The sequence below is a fragment of the Cryptotermes secundus genome, unplaced genomic scaffold (assembly GCF_002891405.2).
Source record: "Cryptotermes secundus unplaced genomic scaffold, Csec_1.0 scaffold443, whole genome shotgun sequence".
NCBI classification, from domain to species: domain Eukaryota; kingdom Metazoa; phylum Arthropoda; class Insecta; order Blattodea; family Kalotermitidae; genus Cryptotermes; species Cryptotermes secundus.
In genome coordinates this window covers 45,522-67,007 of record NW_019731576.1, presented here as the reverse complement: position 1 = coordinate 67,007, position 21,486 = coordinate 45,522, and the positions used below count along the sequence as shown (strand labels likewise).

At 37.6% G+C, this 21,486-nt stretch overlaps 1 protein-coding gene across 1 annotated transcript in view; it reads left to right on the top strand.

Annotated features, from left to right (window-relative positions):
• LOC111867134 overlaps positions 1 to 20,453 on the top strand; it is a 22,555-nt gene extending 2,102 nt beyond the window's left edge. The window contains exons 3-7 of the mRNA XM_023856677.2: positions 7,170 to 7,473; positions 8,511 to 8,751; positions 11,179 to 11,701; positions 13,872 to 14,088; positions 19,177 to 20,453. Coding sequence (XP_023712445.1) covers positions 7,170 to 7,473; positions 8,511 to 8,751; positions 11,179 to 11,701; positions 13,872 to 14,088; positions 19,177 to 19,484 — 1,593 coding nt within the window. The 3' untranslated portion in view covers positions 19,485 to 20,453. The remainder of the gene's footprint in view (positions 1 to 7,169; positions 7,474 to 8,510; positions 8,752 to 11,178; positions 11,702 to 13,871; positions 14,089 to 19,176) is intronic.
• Positions 20,454 to 21,486: the final 1,033 nt, after the last annotated feature.

Here is a 21,486-nt window from a genome sequence, read left to right as displayed (position 1 = left end):
GTTTTTATTATTTATTTCAACTCTTTGATACCTGTTTTTGAGGTATGATTTGATCCATTCATTAGCTTTGCCAGTTATTCCATAGAAATTTAATTTCGATAGTAAGATATCATGATTAACACAATCGAAAGCTTTTGCTAGATCACAGAAAATCCCTCCCACAATTAATCTGTCATTGAGAGCACTTAAAATATCGTTAGTTAGTTCATAGGTTGCTTTTTCTGTTGTTAGGTCTTTCCTAAATCCAAATTGCTCTTTGACTAATATGTTGTTAGAATTTAAGTGTTCAAGTAGTCTATTATACATAACTTTTTCAAAGACTTTTGAGAATGAAGTCAATATGGATATTGGTCTGTAATTAGAGATGCATTTTCTCTCTCCTTTTTGAAAAAGTGGTTTCATTACAGCGTATTTTAAGCGTTGAGGGAAAGTACCTGATGATAAAGATTTATTACATAGATGATTCAAGGGTGAACTGATGTAAACATACACAGAACATCATCACAATAGAGGTAGGGTGAGGAGCCTACAGATAGAGGGCATATGTGAGTACAATGAAGTGAACAAATGTATAAAATCAAAATATAACAGAATTAAAAATAATAGTATGTCCTTTATGTAGTACAGATGAGAACTGCAGCAATATATCGAGAGCTACATACACACACACACACACACACAAACACACAAACGTCTGTGCCACTGTGCAAGTAATGCAAACAAAGAAAATGTACACATTGGTGTTAGAATAAAGAAATGACAGACCCCAAGCAAAATACTGAAAAATTTAAACTAAATTTTAACTAGACTTTATTGAAATTTTTATCGATTTTAATAGAATCCATTTTAAATTAGGACATATTGCATTCATATGTGATAGAAGAAGTGGGATATACCACAGAGTGAAACAGTTTTTGGCAAAAGAACACCTGTTGATGGCCATATTTGATTGAAACCTGTTGTGAAAGTGAAAAGGAGAAGGAGAAAATAATTTTCATTGTGCACAGAGGTATAGTTTGTGAAGAATTACTTTTTGTGGTTCCAGGTTGTTTTCTGTAATTTGAGGGATAAGAAAATTCTTTGTCATGTTGAGGTACGCAGCTTTATGGCAGTATTTTCTATGAAAGTAGTGGGCAGTAAACTTGAAACTACTAAATTCACAAAACACGTTTGTTTTGGAGCTCAACAAACCTGTTCCATAGTAATGTGGACTTCTCACTTACCCAAATTTTTACATTTTGTTCAGTCACTTTTTCCAGTTCACTAAAAATTAACTAAAAATTACATGTTTAGGCAGTAAAACTGTGGGAGAGACAGGGAAAGCAAGCAAATAGAGAAAATGAGGAAGAAATATATGGAAAGAAAGACATAACTGACGCTATTCGATTCTTGTCAAGAAAATATAAAGATTGAACCTTGAAAGGTGACATGAAGACAATCTCTGACAGCTACTAGAATATGATTAAATAAAAGAGTTGCATATATGACAAACTTGACTGAAGGAAGAACAGAGGTACAGCTCCAATTAGAACAAAGATACAGTCAAGCAGCAGTTTTGATAGTGACTGCTGATTGTCATTTTTAAATCAGCAGCACACAAGATTTAGTCTAGCATTGTTTTTTAAAGTTCTCAGTGAATGCAAAGGCTTTTGTGAAGTGAGGAAACACAGAATACTGTGTCAAGCTGTTGAAATTATGGGAGATAAAAATAGAGGCAGACATTTCCTAGAAGAAAATATTTTTTAAATTAATGAGCCTGTTAGAAAATCAGTGCTTGTTTTCCCTTGCATTTGCAGGGGATGTTATGAATGCCCAATATTTGATGGACTGAAGGAAAGTGGAGACTTTATTAGTGGGAGGCCTGTAGTCTTGATGTTGTGCTCAGATGCATTCATTACTTACACTATACGCACACACCTAGACACTGTATCCTAGTCAGATAACAATTAGTTACACTATAGAAGGGTATCAGGCAGCATATCATGGCTTAAATCTGAGTCTGTTTAGATGAGAAGGAAGAATGCACACATTTGTGTGTGTNTTTTTTTTTTTTATGCTGGTACCAAAACACGTAGCTATTTCTGTTATAGCATATTTATGTAGTTATCGTATTTATAAATTGGAAACTGTGGCTTCTTATATATGTTGGTGTTCAGAATAGTGAAATCAAGTACTTCCAAGGCTATACAGTGAGTTAACCTCTTTGCCTCCTCTTTTGCGCAGTGCTGTCAGCTCATGCTTTACTGCCACAGACACATGCCGCTTGTTGGTTTGCCCTGTGATGTAATAAACAAGTGGCCATGTTCTTCCTGCTGTTACATTGTGACTTGAATTGTTATCTTTTATTCATTATTGACAATTTTATAATATTTGTTACAGTTTATGTTTTGCATTATATTGTTGAATTCTGTGTGATGTGATTTCTGGCCTATGTTTAGGATCAAGCTGAAATGTTCTATATTGTTACAAAGACATGGGCAGAGAAGACTGAAAGTCAAATGTGAGAAGTGAGAAAAGCAGACTATTTATAATGTTAAAGCTTTTGAAAACATTTCTGATTATCATGATCATGTTGCACATAACTATATAAATTTCTACAAACTTCAAGATATAACAGAAGGAGAATGTAATGTACATCATACAGTATGAGAAAGCATTAAAGCTTTGAATTTTCCATAACACAGTCAGGTATTTTGTCTCACAGGGAAACACACATAAAGGAAACATAATTTTTAGGTAGTCATAGTGGTAAGTATTCAGATTGTGATCTGAATTATGACACAGTGCAGTCTTGGAGGTGGATATCACCATGGGAATATCCACTTCCATGAATACATGTTGTCAACCCAGAATATCAGGCTGAACACTTACCGCTGTGGATATCTGAAAGCTTATATCCAGCCCTCATCTTCACAATAATCACCTTCACCCTGAAGGTGGAAGGAAGCACCAAGGACCTCTGAAGCTTTGATATCTATATGATTGATATTGCCCACTATCACCGTTATAAACTGTGTTCCGTGAGGTCAGAAATTATTGAACACTTCAAAGATAACAGAATAAGCATTAGAGCCAAGCTAAAGCTACTTCTTTGTCATCAAGTTAGTATTTCTGTTTCCTGTTCAGGAGGAGCTGGTTTCAGATCTCTGCCTGGAGATCAGTTGTCCTAACTTTTTTTCTTTCTCTCTTTCTTTTTGTGGTTTTATTCTTTCTCTCCAGGCGAATACTCTTCTGTTCCTCAGATTATATTGTAACTGCTTATTTGCAGGTGCTTTCCAAATTCTTACTCAATCATATCATCATTTGATGCTGTATAGTCTGAACAACTAACTGTGCTGTTTAAATAAAGGATAACCAAATAAACAACAGACCAGTTGGGAGTAGCTTCAGCATGTTCATATCTCTAAGGGTTCAAAAAATTTTCTGAAGTATGCCAGGTCATGAATAAATTGAGTCACCAGGTCACCATACCATTTCCAGCATAATTTGATAGAATTAACATGGGCTCCGGTGAAGAGGGTAGTTTCCAGAATAACCAGAACTTTTCAGTTGGCAGGTAATATGCTACTTGTGAGTTAGGCTATTGACAGAATAATAATTGAAGTATAGAGAAATGTGCAACGCATGCAGAGGAGTTACAGAGAATACATTTTGTAAAGGAATGTGGCAGAGAGACAATACTCTTGAACCCATAGTGCCACCAAAACAGGTGGTAACAACGGTAACACCGATTGGTAAGAAGAATGTGGGATTAAGAGTATATAGAGACTTTATTACTTCAGGTAACAACTTTCATAGTGAGGAAATATGGACACACAGGTAGAGGAGTTAAAGTTGTCCCTACGTAGCATACCTTGAAGACATATGGTGGTGTTGAGGTATAGTTAGTTACAGAGACTCTTAACCTCAGCACTAAATATACAGAGTATTTCAGAAGGTGTACTTATGACTTTGAGGAGTTATAAGGAAGATTATGTGGAGCAGAAAATATAAATAATTATTTTTCTCATTCATGACCATTTTTTAGTTACAGTACTTCAAAATTTGCAATATCTGTCTGAAAGCTGAGCAGTGGTTTGTGATTGCGGTTGTTGTACCACTAAGAGCAAGTGAAAGCTGAACAGTGGTTTGATAATTTCAGTTGCTGTACCACTAAGAGCAAGTGAAAGCTGAGCAGTAGTTTGGTGATTGCAGTTGCTGTACCACTAAGAGCAAGTGAAAGCTGAGCAGTGGTTTGGTGATTGCAGTTGCTGAACCACTAAGAGCAAGTGAAATCTGAATAATGGTTTGGTGATTGCAGTTGTTGTACCACTAAGAGCAAGTGAAAGCTGAACAGTGGTTTGATAATTTCAGTTGCTGTACCACTAAGAGCAAGTGAAAGCTGAGCAGTAGTTTGGTGATTGCAGTTGCTGTACCACTAAGATCAAGTGAAAGCTGAGCAGTGGTTTGGTGATTGCAGTTGCTGAACCACTAAGAGCAAGTGAAATCTGAACAATGGTTTGGTGATTGCAGTTGCTGTACCACTAAGAGCAAGTGAAAGCTGAACAGTGGTTTGATAATTTCAGTTGCTGTACCACTAAGAGCAAGTGAAAGCTGAGCAGTAGTTTGGTGATTGCAGTTGCTGTACCACTAAGATCAAGTGAAAGCTGAGCAGTGGTTTGGTGATTGCAGTTGCTGAACCACTAAGAGCAAGTGAAATCTGAACAATGGTTTGGTGATTGCAGTTGCTGTACCACTAAGAGCAAGTGAAAGCTGAACAGTGGTTTGATAATTTCAGTTGCTGTACCACTAAGAGCAAGTGAAAGCTGAGCAGTAGTTTGGTGATTGCAGTTGCTGTACCACTAAGAGCAAGTGAAAGCTGAGCAGTGGTTGGTGATTGCAGTTGCTGAACCACTAAAAGCAAGTGAAAGCTGAACAGTGGCTTGGTGATTGCAGTTGTCATACCACTAAGAGCAAGTGAAAGCTGAACAGTACTTTGATAGTTGCAGTTATTGCACCACTAAGAGCAAGTCTAGCATTGCGGCAAATGTGCTGCACATTAGAAACATTGACATATATTTCTTAAAATAAATAAATTGTTAAAAGAACTTAGCTATCACAATAGTAGTTAAGAATTTCGCTATATTGCTCTTAAACAAACCGCGAGTCACTCGAAAATTTCGTCTGGAAAGATATAATTCTTTCCCAAATGTTCTTAAGTTCATCCAGTGTGAGAGGATTATTTGTATGCAGATTGTGTTTTAGGCGCCCCCGTAGATAATGATCACAAACATTAAAGTCTGGAGACCTTGCAGGCTACGGTCTGTGGCATAATCTGTCTTTATAAACACATAGTTCAATTTGAATAGCATAATGATCAGATGTGTACTGTAGCACCATCATGCATAAACAACCAAATGTCTTTTTTCCTTTGATAATGCTCTCAAGACATGGCAGGAATGTCATGAACGTTCTGCTTTTGAAAAGCGCATCTCAATCAGTGATTTACTTCAATGGAACATACAGTGTTTGTCTTTGTTTTCACTGCATTTTGTGGTCTTGCACCAAGATGTAAATCTCTTTATTGGATATAGCTTGTCACTTTCTGTAGTTATTTAATGAAATGCATGTATTCCTGCTAATAATGCCAGGCTACAGCATATACCTTCCTGAGCAGCATAAAAATATAGCTCAGGGGATAAGTTGTGAAGTATATAGAATATTTATCTGTAAAGGTGTATTTTTACATGCAGTCTGAACAATAATTCAAAATGCAAGTAAATATTATTCTTTTTTGACATAATAACATTTCAGAACAAATGAGTTACAAGGATATCATTGTATTAACAAAGAACTGAAAAATGCAGTGGGCGGGCCATCTCATTAACTGAAGATGAAAATGTTAGAGCAGGTTGAAGTGAGAAGTTCTAGGCTGTTAGAACATTATATTATTTTGCCTTGGCCTTGAAGCTTTTAATTTCATAATGTCATTGGAGTTATGCATATGATCAGTTTTACATGTTTCTACAAGTAGGTACTGCCAGCAGCAACAGCATTTGATAAAAGGCTAATGGCTATTTAATTTCTGATTTAAAGAATAGCAGGTAGTGAATCATCATAGCTAAGGAAGTGAAATTTGACTTGGTACGTGTTGTAAACATTCCTGCAGTTCTTTTTATCATTAGAAGTAGCAGTGTACTGATGGTGCAAGCCTTTGAGATTGGGTTTCAAAACTGGCAGTTATTTGGAAACCTATTGTAGCTGAAGTGCAGTAGTTACATGCTCTGGAAGTTTGAAGGAATGAAGGCTTTGACAGTTTATCTCATTGTTTCTTGTATTATTATATGTCACTTTTGAACAGCTCATGAATCAGGTTGGCAATGTGACACTGCATCTGGAAGTTTCTAACTCAGCCTGTGCCAGAGCACTATCCTCATTGAGATATTCATGCTTTTTTTCACCCCTTCCCCTTAGATGCCCGAATAATACCATAAAGCAGGCCATGTTTACTGAATTTCCCATCTTTTCCACTTTATAAACATAGTGAGTCTTCTGAGTTATGACACCTTATAGTCTGTTGATGGATACCAACATTTCAATATCTGCCAACAAGACTGCATGGTGTCACAACCCGGAAGACCACAATATGAACACTGTAAAACTGTAAAACACTGTAAAAACCTTAAAATTTATTTTATTAGCCAGTTCAAGATATCCCCTGCAGTTTAACTTCTACATATATCAGACATATTCCGTTGTTTCATTAGTGCTTAAATCTCTGGAATTGGGGTTAAAAATTAGCTCCATGTGATGTACCCAACAGAATAGGTTTCGTGATTTTATCTGATGATGGAAGCAGGCCAGTTCCCATAATGTCCTGTTGTTTTACTGATGAGAGACACTGGAAAATGGCACACATATTTATTGGTGTAATGACTTTCCTTCATCATAAACCTTTAAACTGACCTTTGTAGTTGAGACAACATTGTTGAATAACTAGCAAACCAACTGACCTTGAAGACACTATTTTGCAACTTCCAGTTATATGATTTACCTCTTCTTGCCATGTCAGATTATGTTTCTCTATGGATGAGATTTCAGTGCCACATGATAAAGGTTTCTTGTAGATGATTTGTTTTGCACGTAACTGTGTCACTTTCAGATATGTGTACCCACTTCTTGTTTGATAGGTGTCAGTGAAGAAAGAGACTGGAAATTTGGTGGACTTTAACAGCAGAAAGGCTGACCAGAATGGTGTTCAGGATGACAGAGCAAGTGGATCTCCATGCAGTGAAAAGAGCATGGATAAAGAGACTCAGGAGATGGTTGCTGCGTTAGAATTGCGGATCAAAGAGGAGCCTGAAGATGAGGAAGATGAGGAAGAGGAGGAGGAGGAGGATGAGGAAGAAGAGGAAGGAAACAGAACAGAAGGAGAAAATGATATACATGATAATGGCCTACATATGAATGGCGAATCTTACAAATTTAAATCAGGTGAGGCTTTACTCTTAGTGGCGTGTGAATTTTATTGTCATTCCTTCAGTGCAAAAAATCACTTTATACACACATCCTAGTTACACGTAACTCGTTTCAAGAATGGGTTCTGGTAATAAATTAAGAAGAGCAAAATGATTCGTAGAATTAGTTTGAGAACACAAAAACATTTCAGTTTTGTAATGCCCATGACAAGTTGACTGAGCACAATACTGGAAAGGATACTGGTAATGAGAAAATTCAGATTATACTTAATATTAGTAAGATGTTCCTTGTAGAATATGTAGCACTTAGGGCTTTAATTTGCTTGCCTCAAAGTTTAAATTCTACTCAGTCAAGAGATGTCTGTGTGTGATTCTGATTACTAATTGAACTCTGAGGTTTTTTTAATAGTCTGGCATCCCATTCAAAACTAATCATATAAAATAATGCAGGAAAATAACAAATGTGGAATGTTTTCAGTATGTATTTGTTATAATGTTTACTTCATGTTTTATATTCCTTAATCTGTAATTTTTTAAGTGATTCTGGTCTCTGAAGCAAATTGATATTCTGGTTGTGAAATTTATACCCTAGTGTTTTGAATTTCACAGAAATTTACCACCTGTACCATAAGTAAGTACATCATTGCAAGGAAGTATTTTTAGGCAATGAACTAGGTGAATAGGAGTTAGTATCTTACATTTTGGAGACTGTACCTCTTCATCATCAGAGGTTGATGTGTCATCGGATCAATCTCTGATGATGGTTATGTAGACAGTCTGTGAAACATCAGATATGAACTCCGTATTTACATGGCTGATCACCCGAGAAGACAGTGAAAGCTTTTGATATCCCCCCTCCCCCCAGAGATTTTACCTTTATTCCTAGGAAGTTCCCTCATTTTCTTCTAGGTTTCTCCAGGAAAACACGAAAAATATCAAGTAATGTCTTCATTTTCTTAATTAACTGTTAATGTCCATAAATTACATTGCAAAAGTACTTGACATAAACCTATTGAATTGCACTTAATAGCACATCATTGTTTTGTGGATCAGGTAGAAGAAATGAACGGGGTAACAAGTCATCAGAACATGGAAGTGCAGAGGATGTGAATCAGGATCAAGGACTTGACATGTCAGTTGAACGGAAGTTGAAGGAAGAGGAGGCATTTGGAGAGGAGAAGCAGAATGGTACAAACCTGACTCCTCATGAGTCAGATAATGAAGGGAGTAATTGTGAATCGACAGTATGCAGCGCAGATGATGAGGCAGTAGGGAAGTGGAGAGCAGATGTCCGGTTAGTAGTTACCCAAATTAAGATGATAGACCAGCTTTGTTAATGAGATTTTTATAGCCTATGTTCCTAATAAAAGGAGTCTTGGAGATCATCTTGCTATTCTCCCCCCCCAATTGTTGCTGGGTAGTACCTCAGTAAACAAGTTCCCACAGCAGTGAATACACACGGAACAATAGAAGAATTGTTTAACGCATTCTTTTCTGTGCAGTCCATCTTGTATCAAATATTCAGTATGTAATGAAATGAAGGTAGGTGATTAGTTCTTCCCATGGTTTCATATTGCTGTTTTCTGGCCTATTCAGGTTAGTACCTCAAAACCAATGGTGACCATTTCCTCTTCATTTCTTTCTTACTGAAGTGTTCATTATGATTGTGCCATTTGTGCTTCAGTATACTCAGCATTTTGAAGAAATTGAGAAAAGGGGTTTATATGTGACAAAGTTAATAAGTGGTTTTGAGGCATTATTATTATTATTGAAGGGAGGTGGGTTTCCCCATGCACTGCAACTAGTTATTATTCTATTGTGCGTGCCCCTTTAATATTCTATCAGTCGCCATGCCCTTCCAGTACTGGTGCTCGCTATCAGCCCCGTTCTGCCAGTGAGGTCGGCCCTCTCTGGCAGTGGTCCCCGATACTTCCCCATCTACCGGAGGAATTGGAAACTACTTGGGCAGGAAACTTTGCCTAATTTTGCTCAGAGGTCTCCTAGAGACATGAGGATCTTTTACCTACTGTAAATCTACAACACGGGACACACGGCTTGAAGTCCCTCCCTGAGGACTTGTTCTCTGAATTTTTCCTCCCTTAAAAATTCCACGACCTCCGCCGGGTTTGAACCCGCGTACCTTGAGTCATGAGGTGGGAACGTTACCCCTAGACTACGGAGGCCGCCTGGTTTTGAGGCATAAGTGACTAATTGTGTCCTACAAATGCCCTACGTGTTATGTTGAATCCTGAAATGTTAACATCAAAAGGGTCCAGTGGAAATGTCTTGTGTCAATGAATGAGTGAGTTAGTGAGTAAAATTGCATTATTTTGTGTCCTANGCCTTTTTACATTCAAAATCCTTTTATACTTTGGATGAATATTTTGGTTGTATAAATGAGTAGTAATTTACTATGTTCATTCAATATTGCATGCATTGTTTGGATGTGCAGTTGTACATTCAAGGATATTGCACTGATACCTGCATTGTATATAGCAAGCTTATACCTTGACTGGTTTTATTTGGTATTGAACATGTAAGATATAATCTCCAACTTGACTGGTATGCCCTGTAACAAACATACCTCGTTGTAGTTGATGGATGTTGTGATCTTTTATGGTTTGAGATATATAAGCTACTAAGTTGAATGAATTTATTATGTAATGTGTTTTTATTACAATTTTAACTTATTTTATTTACAATTAAACATGGTATAGTGTTATGTATATTTTAGGTTGATGTATATTTTATGTTGACTAGTTCCATTGTTGGAGCATTTGTTGAAGATATTTGACTTGTTCTGTGTCCAGTGGTGTTGGCCTGTAATTGGATTTGCTTGAATGCAATAAATACTATACTATACTATACTATACTATACAGTCTCCCTCCCCCTAGTTTTGTTTTTTAAACCATGTGGGGGGATTATGAAAGTAAATATGGTTTCCCGATCGAGAAGGGAAATGAGAGTACTGATTATTGTTTATTTTCTCGGGGAGAAATGAATGCCTCTGATCATTATCTTAAACTGCAGACTCCTTACAGAATGTGCCTTTGCCATGACAAAAGTGTCCAGCTTTCTATCCACACTCTTAGGATGGCTTCCAGATTATGAGAAATATTTCTATTATTTTTCTCATTGTGTTTGGAGTGAAAGTAGTAAATTCTTAAAACAAGAAAAGCATTGAAATTTCCTTCACAGAGCATATATAATGCCTCCAGTATAAGACTGTAGCAAACAGCTGGGCTTCCATATTACTGCCTTAAAACTTGGAAGTGAAAAGGTATAGGAGTATCCTATATTCATGGGGAACTGACAGAAATGATACATATTTTGTTCTTCCACCTCTTATATCTTATAATAGGTGTTCTTTTATGGAAGATTGTTCCTTTTAAGGCCGTGTATGACATCATGTACAGATACAGATGTGTTACTGATTTTGTGATGGTGAGTATTAAATTGTTAAACATAGAAATGAATGAAACTAGCAGCTGCTGTGCAGGAGTTTACTCTGAATACAAAGGGCTCCTCTCGTAAGGTTACCTACTTGAAGTATGATGCACCTTCCAAGATCAGAAATACAAGGTTTATTACACTTGCATTATCATGCACAAGTTCCAGTTACTTGAATTCAGTTTACTTGATTCTGAAGGTGGTCACATTTCCATATTATTTCTGAAGTTCTTTCTTCATGCTGTAATGTAAACCATCAACTGCTTTCAGGTCAAGCTCTGATGAGAGTCATGATGTTGGAAGGAGACCTGTTGGAGAAGCCAGCAATCTCCTCAGAACCCTCATTTCCTGTCGGAAGTTAGGGATTACACCAACAGAAGCAGCAGCAAACAATCATGTTGTTCCTGTTGGTACTTCACTCCAGCATTCATTAAAATCCCGTAGTAAACTGTATTCTGCTATTCAAGGCTCCTCAGTTGTCCCTGAAACACTTGTGGAGGCCCACTCAGGAGCTGTTCTAGGAAATCGAACTAATCTTCCTTCGACAGAGGAGGTACCGTCCGCATTTACTATAGCTATGAAGTCAGTGGAGAAGGCTGCAAAAGCAAATGTGACTTTTGTAACAGTGACTAAACAGGATGGTAACAGAAGGAAGCAGAGCTGTCCATCAAAAGCAGATGCTTCTACAATAAGAAGAAGCCCCATTTCTCCATACGTTCACGGAGAAACATACCTACCAGACTTCACTGGCAACAGTCCTTGGTGTAACATCTCTGCTGTTAAGACAGGGAGGGTGAGTCATGTCAGTTTTAAAATACAGATTTGTTAAAATGTCTGCTAACATATTACTTTACTTTTGTTTATCTGAAAGGGAAGAAAGACTGCTGGATTGTTAACCTCACTTTGCTTCCACCCCCAATATATTATAATGCTTTACGGGTGACTGTAGATGAGGTATGGATTAGTGAATGGATTTATTGACCACTTACAGGTCATAACTACAAATAACTATAACACTGTCGCTGATTTCCACACTTTACAAATCACTACACTCTTAAGTCTTCTCCAGCTTTCAGTGTCTACGCTAGTCATTGCTTGATAATGAATCTTAACAATGGAGATTCTTCATCTTTTGTGCTCATGCATTTATTGTCTGGTGAATATCCCATAATTGAACTGTCAATTATAGCGCCATCTCTTCTCAGCCTCTCTAGCAGAACTCAGTTGTCAACTGACAATGTGAAAATGTGTTTTCTGATTTGTTACCTAGAAACAGCTGTTGTTTATTCACCTGTCCCACAACCATTGCTATGCAGTGTTATGTGTACACACATTGCCAGGCCACAGGTTGCGAAGCAAGTTCCCATGAAGACAGATTCTTGGTAAACAGTCCATTGTTAGGTTATGCAGCAATAGAGGAGGTTGTTTTTTCTGTGTTGTCTGTGTCATGCCCAGCGCTGGTAATGGACCATTGAACTTGCAGTCTGACACATGACACATGTCTTCTATAGGGTCCATTCCAAAAAATTATAAGAGGTTCCAGAATAAATGGCGTTCAGCTAGCCCTCTTTGCAGATGACAACTGTCTGTATGTGACAGATCGCAAGGAGGGTTTTGTTGCTAGAAAACTCCAGCGTGGTCTGAGCTCAATGGAGACCTGGTGTGAGCACTGGAATATGAAAATTAATGAAGATAAGACTCAGGGGATCTACTTCTCTCACAGTCATTGTCTACCTGTGTCTCATCTTACATTGAATGGGAGATATATTCCATTTGTAAATTGTGTAAAATATCTCAAATTAATCTTTGATAGGAGGGTTACATGGAGATTGCACATAGAAATGATTGAAGCCAAGACCTTCAGAACATTCATAAGATTGTATTCCCTATTCAAAAGTGAGCGATTAAGCGCTAACATTAAGCTGACCCTCCACAAAGCTCTAATTAGATCTGTAATGACTAGTTCCACCTGAGAATTCGCAGCAGATACCCGTCTAATGAAATTGCAGCATCTACAAAACAAGGTTCTCCACACCATTGGCAATTTTCCAAGGCACACACTGGTTCACGATATAAACATGGCTTTCAAAGTTCCATACGTATATGATTATGCAACAAAATTATGCAGGCAACAAGCAGAAGTCATACAAAATCATGATAACGAAAATGTTCACAATATTGAACAAGGCGAAGCCTGACATAGAAAGTGTAAGAGCCTTAAATTTGGCAGCAATCAAGCATATGACCATTCAAGTGACTAGACTGCCATTGTAGTGGAAGCTAGCAGATATAGGGCATAATCTGCTGTACTGAGCCTGGACTGACAGGCCCTGTATATATTTAATACGTTTGTTATCATATTTAACATGTATAATGTAAATACCCTTTACATTATGACAAATGACTTACTACTACAGACAATGACTCTGACAAAAGACAGACCTGTCCTCTTGTCAGAGAGGGCTCCCCACAATAACAAGACCTAAACTGTCAAACAGTAATAAATATCTGGTCATGAGCCCCAGATGTACCTCAGTCTTCTGTATCCTCACTGATTGTTGCCTGGTAATGGCTTTCAGTGGCATAGCTTCCTCAGTTTCCATGTTCATGTGTGGCCAGTGACTGTCTCACAACTGACTCCTGCTCTTCTAACTGCCCTCTCGAGACACTCTCTTAATCACATCTGCTTGTTATTATATAGCCTCAGAATGGACCACATAGAAAACACCTCTCCCAGCAGTTCTTCTATTTTTGCATCACATGGCTATTGCTCAAATTGCATATAGAACACCATTTCTCTGTTGCTGTTTATGGCTGTTAACTAGCAATCTCAGTGTCATTACTTAGTGACGTGTCTGCATGCTACAGTATATTATTTAGAGGAAATTCTGTTCTTATAGGGTTGCCATAGTAAAGTTTTTGTTATGACATTGGCTTTTTAATTTCTGTTGTTTTGTATATAGTTGGCAGCTCGACGAATGGACCTGTCATGCAGTAATTGTGGTACTATGACTACCACAATCTGGAGACGCAATCCAGAAGGTGAGATGGTCTGCAATGCTTGTGGGCTGTACTATAAACTTCATGGTGTTAATCGACCTGTTACGATGCGTCGTGACACCATACACACCAGACGCAGGCGGCCTAAAGGAGAGAAGGGCAGTGGACGACATAGGAACAGTATGTTTTTAGACAATATCCATTTTGTACTAAGTTGTGTTTCCTATCACATATTCTGAAATAGCAACATGCAAGTTAATCTGTACAAACAGTTTGCCGCCAAACTAACGCAACCTTGTCTTGTCTTCTTAAATGTGGGTGATTGGTGTCCATTAATTCAAACAAGATCTTTAAATGGTGTTAATTATTTTGAAATCATTTCCATTTTTCAGAGAAAATTTAAGCAGAATGTGCCATGTAATGTTAGTTGAGCTTATAATTATTGAGTATGAGACACATATATTTGCAGCCTTTATGAATGTACCATTTTTACTAGCATAATTTAAACACGCTTTTCACTCCAATAATTGTATCTGAAAGTTGTCCATAAAAGATGCAAGTATTATATTTTAGAGTATAGTTTATTGATTTTATGTCTTCTCAGTGGTTAATTATTGATTTTAGTTCTGTGCTTGGGTTGTTACACTGTGTGGTTGTGGCGAGTGTTGCTGTTGTTTCACAGTTGCATGCTGCGTGCATCTTTATGGTCAAAGTGCATAAATCCAAGTGTGATGGTGGAGGCCATGTATACCTCCAGAACATCGATAACATCGCCCACAACCACACAGCGTAACATCCCCAAGAACAGAACTAGCTGCAGAAGTACAATTGTCCATTATTAGATTGAGGTGATAATTGTTGAATTGATATTCATGCTTGAGGACTCCCATTAATGTCTAATCTTCATGGAAAGTGCAGTTAAATTTGGCATTTTAAGTTACAGTGTGGTATGGATATAAGTACCTTGATGCTCTTCAAGGAAGGGCATCGAGATAAAATGTCCCGCTTCAAAAGATTTCACATGATGCATAACTTTCACAGAATATGAAATCAAAGTTGTGTGTAATGTAACATCACAATATGGATATTCACACCTCCAAACTCCACTGTGTGATCCCTTGATGAACACTGGCCAACATCATTGTAATGGAAAATGCTATAAAATCGTAATGACACAGCACAGTATTGAAATTTAATTCCTGTTGTCCCCACCACCCAGTTTGTTGATGAGCATTGAGTTGAAAATATCTCATGATATAATTTCAATCAACATACAGTTTTCATGGAAAATACGATTAAGTTGAATATGATATGGAAATGCAGTATGGATATTTTTGTCTACAATCTCCACCACAATTCATTCATTAATTAACATTGAGACTGAAATGTCACTTGATAACTGATCATAGCATAATTTTCCTACAAAATTGAATGAAACCTTGCCCTATGCCATTCACCATAATGCATTTACCTTTGTTAACATTTTTTCCAAATGTTGCATGCCAGTTTAAGTTTTATCAAGTGTAAGAAAGGATATTTAATTTTTGTTTTCAGAATGTCTTGCCAAAGTAGGGGTGCATAAATTACGCTAGTAAATATGGTAGTTTGATGTTGTGAGCTGGTTCCATGTAATAGCCCAAAATGATATATCGGTTACACGTAATTGGTATAATTCAGTGATTTCCAAGTGTTTGGTGAATAGATTTCTGCAATGAAAGATCTGAATATGAATACCAGTTCAAAAAATTTGATTTCTTGTATCATTATCTCTTACCAGGAGCATGATTGGCAGAGTGTGAACTTGACAGAAAAGAGCATATCAGTTGTATTTCCTAACTTCTAATTGGTTCCTTCTTAAGGTTTTTTCCTTGGATGTAAAATTCGTTCTGAGTGTTTGTATGGTTAGATGTTATACCAGTTCAAGGTAATTGACTGGCATTACTTACAATTTCGCACTGACATATTTGTTACATTACTTAATTCTAATGCAGTTCAGTTATTCAAGAATCAACATTTTCGGTGTGTGGCTTAGTACGAGGGGCGTTCAAGTTCTAAGGTCTCCGATTTTTTTTCTCAGGACTGGGAGCAGATAGACACATGCAGTTTAGTTTAAAATACATGTGCACTCTTTGTGAATGTGTGACAGAGATGGCAGCACTGTACGGCACACAGATTTCTAGTGGTGGCAAGAGTGAGGAGTGTTTTTGATACCTAAAATGGCAACGTTTTCATTACGAGAACCGTGAGTAATGATTCGTTTTCTCCACTTGCATGGTGCGACACCCATTGAAATTCATCGCCAGTTGAGTGAGACATGTGGTGATGGTGTCATGAATGTGAAAAATATGCATTCATGGGTGTGACAGTTCAAAGAAGGCCAAACGTCATGTGACAATGAACCAAAAACAATCTTGGCCTGCACCAACCGGTCTGACAACATGGTCAAGCGAGTTGAGAAAGTTGTTTTGGAGGATCGCCGATTGAGTGTGGAAAACATCGCCTCCAAAATTGGCATTTCCGTGGGATCTGAAAAAATGATGGTGGCCATGCTTTGGGACAGCGATGGCATAATCCTTACTCATTGCATTCCAAAGGGCACTACGGTGACAGGTGCATCCTACCAAGATGTTTTGAAGAACAAGCACCTTCCAGCGCTGCAAGAAAAACTGTTGGAAAAGGCTGCACATGTGCTCTTTCACCACGACAATGCACCAGAGCATTTGGTGTATGCGATGCAGCAGTTTCTTTGTGAAAACAACCTTGAAGTGGTTTCTTATGCTCCCTACTCGCCTGGCCTGGCTCCTAGCGATTTTTGGCTTTTCCCAATGATGAAAGACACTCTCCATGGTCGCACATTCACCAGTCGTGCCGCTATTGCATCAGCGATTTTCCAGTGGTCAAAACAGACTCCTACAGAAGCGTTCGCAGCGGCCATGGAACCATGGCGTCAACGTTGTGAAAAATGTGTACAGCTGCAGGGACATTACGTAGAAAAGTGACAGAAGTTTCAAATTTTTTGTATGATTATTGTGTGAGAAAAAAATCGGAGACTTTAGAACTTGAATGCACAACGTACATTCAAGTTTTCCACAGTAAAGCGATATGAAACTGGAATTTCCTGATAACATTGTTGTAAAGATAATTAATATTAGATTCTGTGTCTGCATGCAAATGCACTAATATTCTAAATACATGTCAGTTTATACATAAAAGAGTAAGCTGAACAGAAATATTTCTCTCACTAACCCTTCAGTGCAGGCACTAAGATATCACACTTTTGGTTGGCCTGCAGTAATGTTTTGTGAATGCCCATTTCAATTTTGATTTAAAGTAATTTATTTTTCATAACTTTTGAACTGTTTGAGGTGTAGTAATCAAATTTTAGGCCTCACCATAGCTCAAGCGGTTAGTTGTTGGCTTCCCACCTCAGCGGCCCGGGTTTGATCTCGGGTCTGGTCAAGTGGGATTTGTGGTGGACAAAGTGGTGCTGGTGCAGGTTTTCTCCGAGTACTTCAGTTTCCCGTGCCAATCTTGATTCCACTAATCGCTCCAGAATCACCTTCACCTATCATCTGGGGCTGGTACAATAGGCCAGAAGTGGCCGCAGTGCAAGGAACTTAGTCCCACCCCACTAGCAATTAAAAAAATAATCAAATTTTCTCTGAAATCCTTTAGAAAAAGTTGAGTTATAGGCATCCTTATAACATATGCACACTGTGTATATGAGCAATGGAAGCAACTGAATTAGAAGTTGAAGTTATATGGTAGGTCTTGAAATATGCATGTGTAAACAACTTGCTAGAGATACACTAGGCCAGTAAATAGATTCTCTCCTTTCTTTCCCATGTTTTGTGTATGCTACAAATTTTTTCTTTTGAGATTTTGCCTTGTTTTGGTGGTAGAAATAAACTCCAAGAAATGTCATGCTTTGAGTGTTTTAGGTAGGGGTTCAGTTGATGGACCCCATGTACAGGCTGAGGAACACCGGAACTTTGTTTCTGTATGAGGTCTTATGCTAGTGAAAGCCTAAATTTTAGTGAATCTGTATTTATGTTATTTGGGATGGACTGATACAAGACCAGTGTGTTACATATCCTTACAGTAACTATAGCATTTGATCCATCATGTCCACCCCTAAGATGCTGACATTGTAATCACAAACAGCCACAGGCTTTGTTTGCTTTATTTATAGCCACATGCATATCATCTTTGTGGTATGTTGGTATCAGTGTTACTTGCTTCTTGTCTTACCAAACAAGAGCTTCCACATCTCTTGACCACAGTGTTCAAATTTCTTCAGTTATACATTTCTCCTGTTGGGACAAAAACTCCAACACAGTCTGTTTATTTAGACATCACAGAGTGAACTTTGGTGAATTATAAAAATTCTTCTTTCACACAGTTTTCTTACTCTTACTGAGCATGTCTGTTGGTTTAATCTACAATGAGTTGCACAAGAGCTATATCAAAAATGTTTTCAAATGCATTCACAACATCAAGTTCAGCAGTGTTGAACTGGGGACCTTACACACTATATATATTTCTTGCAATTTGGAAAATGAGCCTATATTTTTCCACACAAACTTATTTGACACCCCCCTCCCAATCCTTTGCTTATGCTGCTCACATGACTCTTTTTGATAATCTGTAACATCACCATGCAGATCCTGAAGGAGATGAACTTGATAGGGATGATTCCCTTTAGGAATATTCCAGATAGAAGTTCCAACTCCTGATAGTTGGCTTAACTTCTTCATTTACTTTTTTATCTGTTAATTAACTGAACACAGATTGTCATCCTTGTTTCTTTGTTGGTTATGCTGCAGGAATGATCAACACTTCCAGGTTTTATAGATGACTAATTAAACTTCTGACAGTTGATTGCTCAACTGGAGGTTGCTATGGATTATGTCTGTTAAATTCTTCCACACTTCATCATTGTCTAGCACCTCATACACCATGCATGAACGCTAACGCAACTCTTTCATATTTTGATAACTTTTCTGCAATTTTTCTTATCTAGAATAAATAGATGATAAAACTTATTGTGGTTCCTGAATATTTGTGCTAAATTAAGATTATTACTGCAAATATTCTATGCTCTAATAAATTGAAACTTTTAGCATTCTGTAATTTTAGAGGCACATTTGTAATATTGTTCATGTTTCTGAAGGCAGCGTTACATTCCAGCAGACACATTGTGACCTCTGTTGAATGAAAACTTAATGTAACAGATAAAGATGCAGTCATTGGGGTTAACTGTTGCAGAGTCAGGTAACAGTGGCAGCAGTAATGAAGATCCAGTGGATATGTTGGCAGCCCTACGGAGACAGATTCAGCCTCACCTTATGCTGGCTCTGCAAGCAGCACCTGAGAGTAGTAAAACCATCTCAATATCTGCATCAGGTAACCACAATCACCTGCCTCCAGTAGTCAGTGTACCTTCAGCATATGCCATGGTGCAGGTTAAGGCAGAACCAGTGGAATCTGCAGGAGAAGAAGATGAAGATGAGAACCTGGCTGATTTGCCTCTGAATCTTGTCTCTACGACGTTATCAGAACCACCATCTCAGTGACGATGGAAGGTAAGAAATGTTACATGTGAATGGCTGCAGAATATATATGTGATTGTTGATATGTTGTTGCCAGTAATCACGATGCCTGAAACAAAGTCTGATGTTTTGTGAACCTCATTTATTGGTCATACTCAAAGCTGCCTACCGTAAGGTGTGCAAGTACAGTGTTTTTGTTTGGTTAACATGATTGGTTAATTATGTTTACACATTTAATTCTTAAAAGTTTTAAGAAGAGTATGAAAAGAGAACAGCATAGTTCTTCAACGTTGTTTCCAAAATGGAATGGAGTGTAGCTGACAGCTTTATTTTACATTGAATAACTTTGTGTGTATCCTTTCTGTTGTTAAATTATTATTTTTTGGGCATTTTAATTTATATCATTTTAATGTTAGATTTGTTTATTCTTCTCTCCATGATGAACAGTCTTCCATATTGAAAGTAGAATGCACAGAAACAGTATTATTAGCCCCTTTCTGTACTGCGGTTTCTTTCCTAATGACAAGTGTAGGGCTTTAAACATGACAAGTGATTAGTGCACAAACCACAGTAATGTGTGCTTAGTGTGAGGAGTGGTTACATTTTAACATGATATTACTGAAGAAGTCTTCTATTGTGTCATATATAACGTGGATCTTCTTTTGATATGAGGTACTGTGATACTTGTGGGACCATTAACGGGATATTGGTAATGTAAAATTGACACCTTAAACCTTACAAATTTAAGTTCAGTATGTCTCAAAGGTTCCACTGAAGTCACTATGACGAGATTTTGTTGTACAGCCAGTGTAAACAAGACTGGTTCTATTTCTGAAGAATAATTTACTTAAGATAACTCTGATATTGAATGATGATTTCTTGGAAGATAGTGACAACATTCACACAAATCAAGTGTGGCATGATAGAAGAAGTGAAGATAGGGTTACAGTATATCAGTAAAAAAAAGAGTGAAAGAGTAAAGCTATCCCTGTAACAGGCTGTGAAGGCCCATAGGGTTGTGAGACGTTGAGGGCCCCACGTTATCTAGACAGTCTGCTCAAAGATGGCTGTAAGGTTGTCAGTCTTACTCGCTGCTGCGCTTTACTCCCCAGGAAAATTATTTAATTAATTCCTGGTATTCATTTCCGTTAGAGGCTGAGTCAGCCCCAGGGCCGTAGTGCAGCTGGAAGGATTAGGTCAATTGAAAAAAATCCAGGACCTCATCGGGACTTGAACCCGTGACCTTCCAGCTTGTAGCATAGTGCCTCAACCAACTACACTACCACGTGCCCCCGCAGTATATCAGTGCCTATTCTAAACGATTTGACAGCTTGTGACTATTGTATACAGATAAACTGTATAATATTATACTGAACATTGTGGACAAGTGGTTAGGTTTCCTTCGCATTTTGGATATGAAGTCAGTATTCCGTTTATTTTACAGTGAAGCTTTTATCATAAATGAAAAATGAATGTTGTTGTTCACTTTCTTTCTGAATGTGAATGTAATTAGGACTCCTGTTTGTCTGTTTTACCAAAGGTTGTGAATCCCATGGAAAGAAATTTCCAATTTTAAGCCAGGATTGATACAGATTTATTGAAAAGTGTTGATATTAATTAAAAATGCATGACAGTAAATTACAAGGCAGTCAGTGCCTTACAATGATGCAGCATTAGATAACTATACACACAGAGTTTTCCAGATTGTTTTGGTCCATGTTTGTCCTGATGTGTGGCTATTTCTCTGTTTGCATGTACCGGTCAACATTCATTCAAGTTTGCTCCAGTAATCTTAACCTCAGTTTCTAATTCTTGTTCTTCATGCACAAGGGGTTTAAAGTGGGTTAGAACTGTGGTGATGTCATTCATTATTTTTCTAAAAGGTGCGTGCTTGTATTTTTACTCCTCACCAAATGTACACTTAACCCACTTGGAACAATGTTCAGATGTTTTTTTTAATGGCATTTTGTTAATGTACTCTGTGGTACAATAAATAGAACTCCTCTTGTGTGAATACATGACGTTC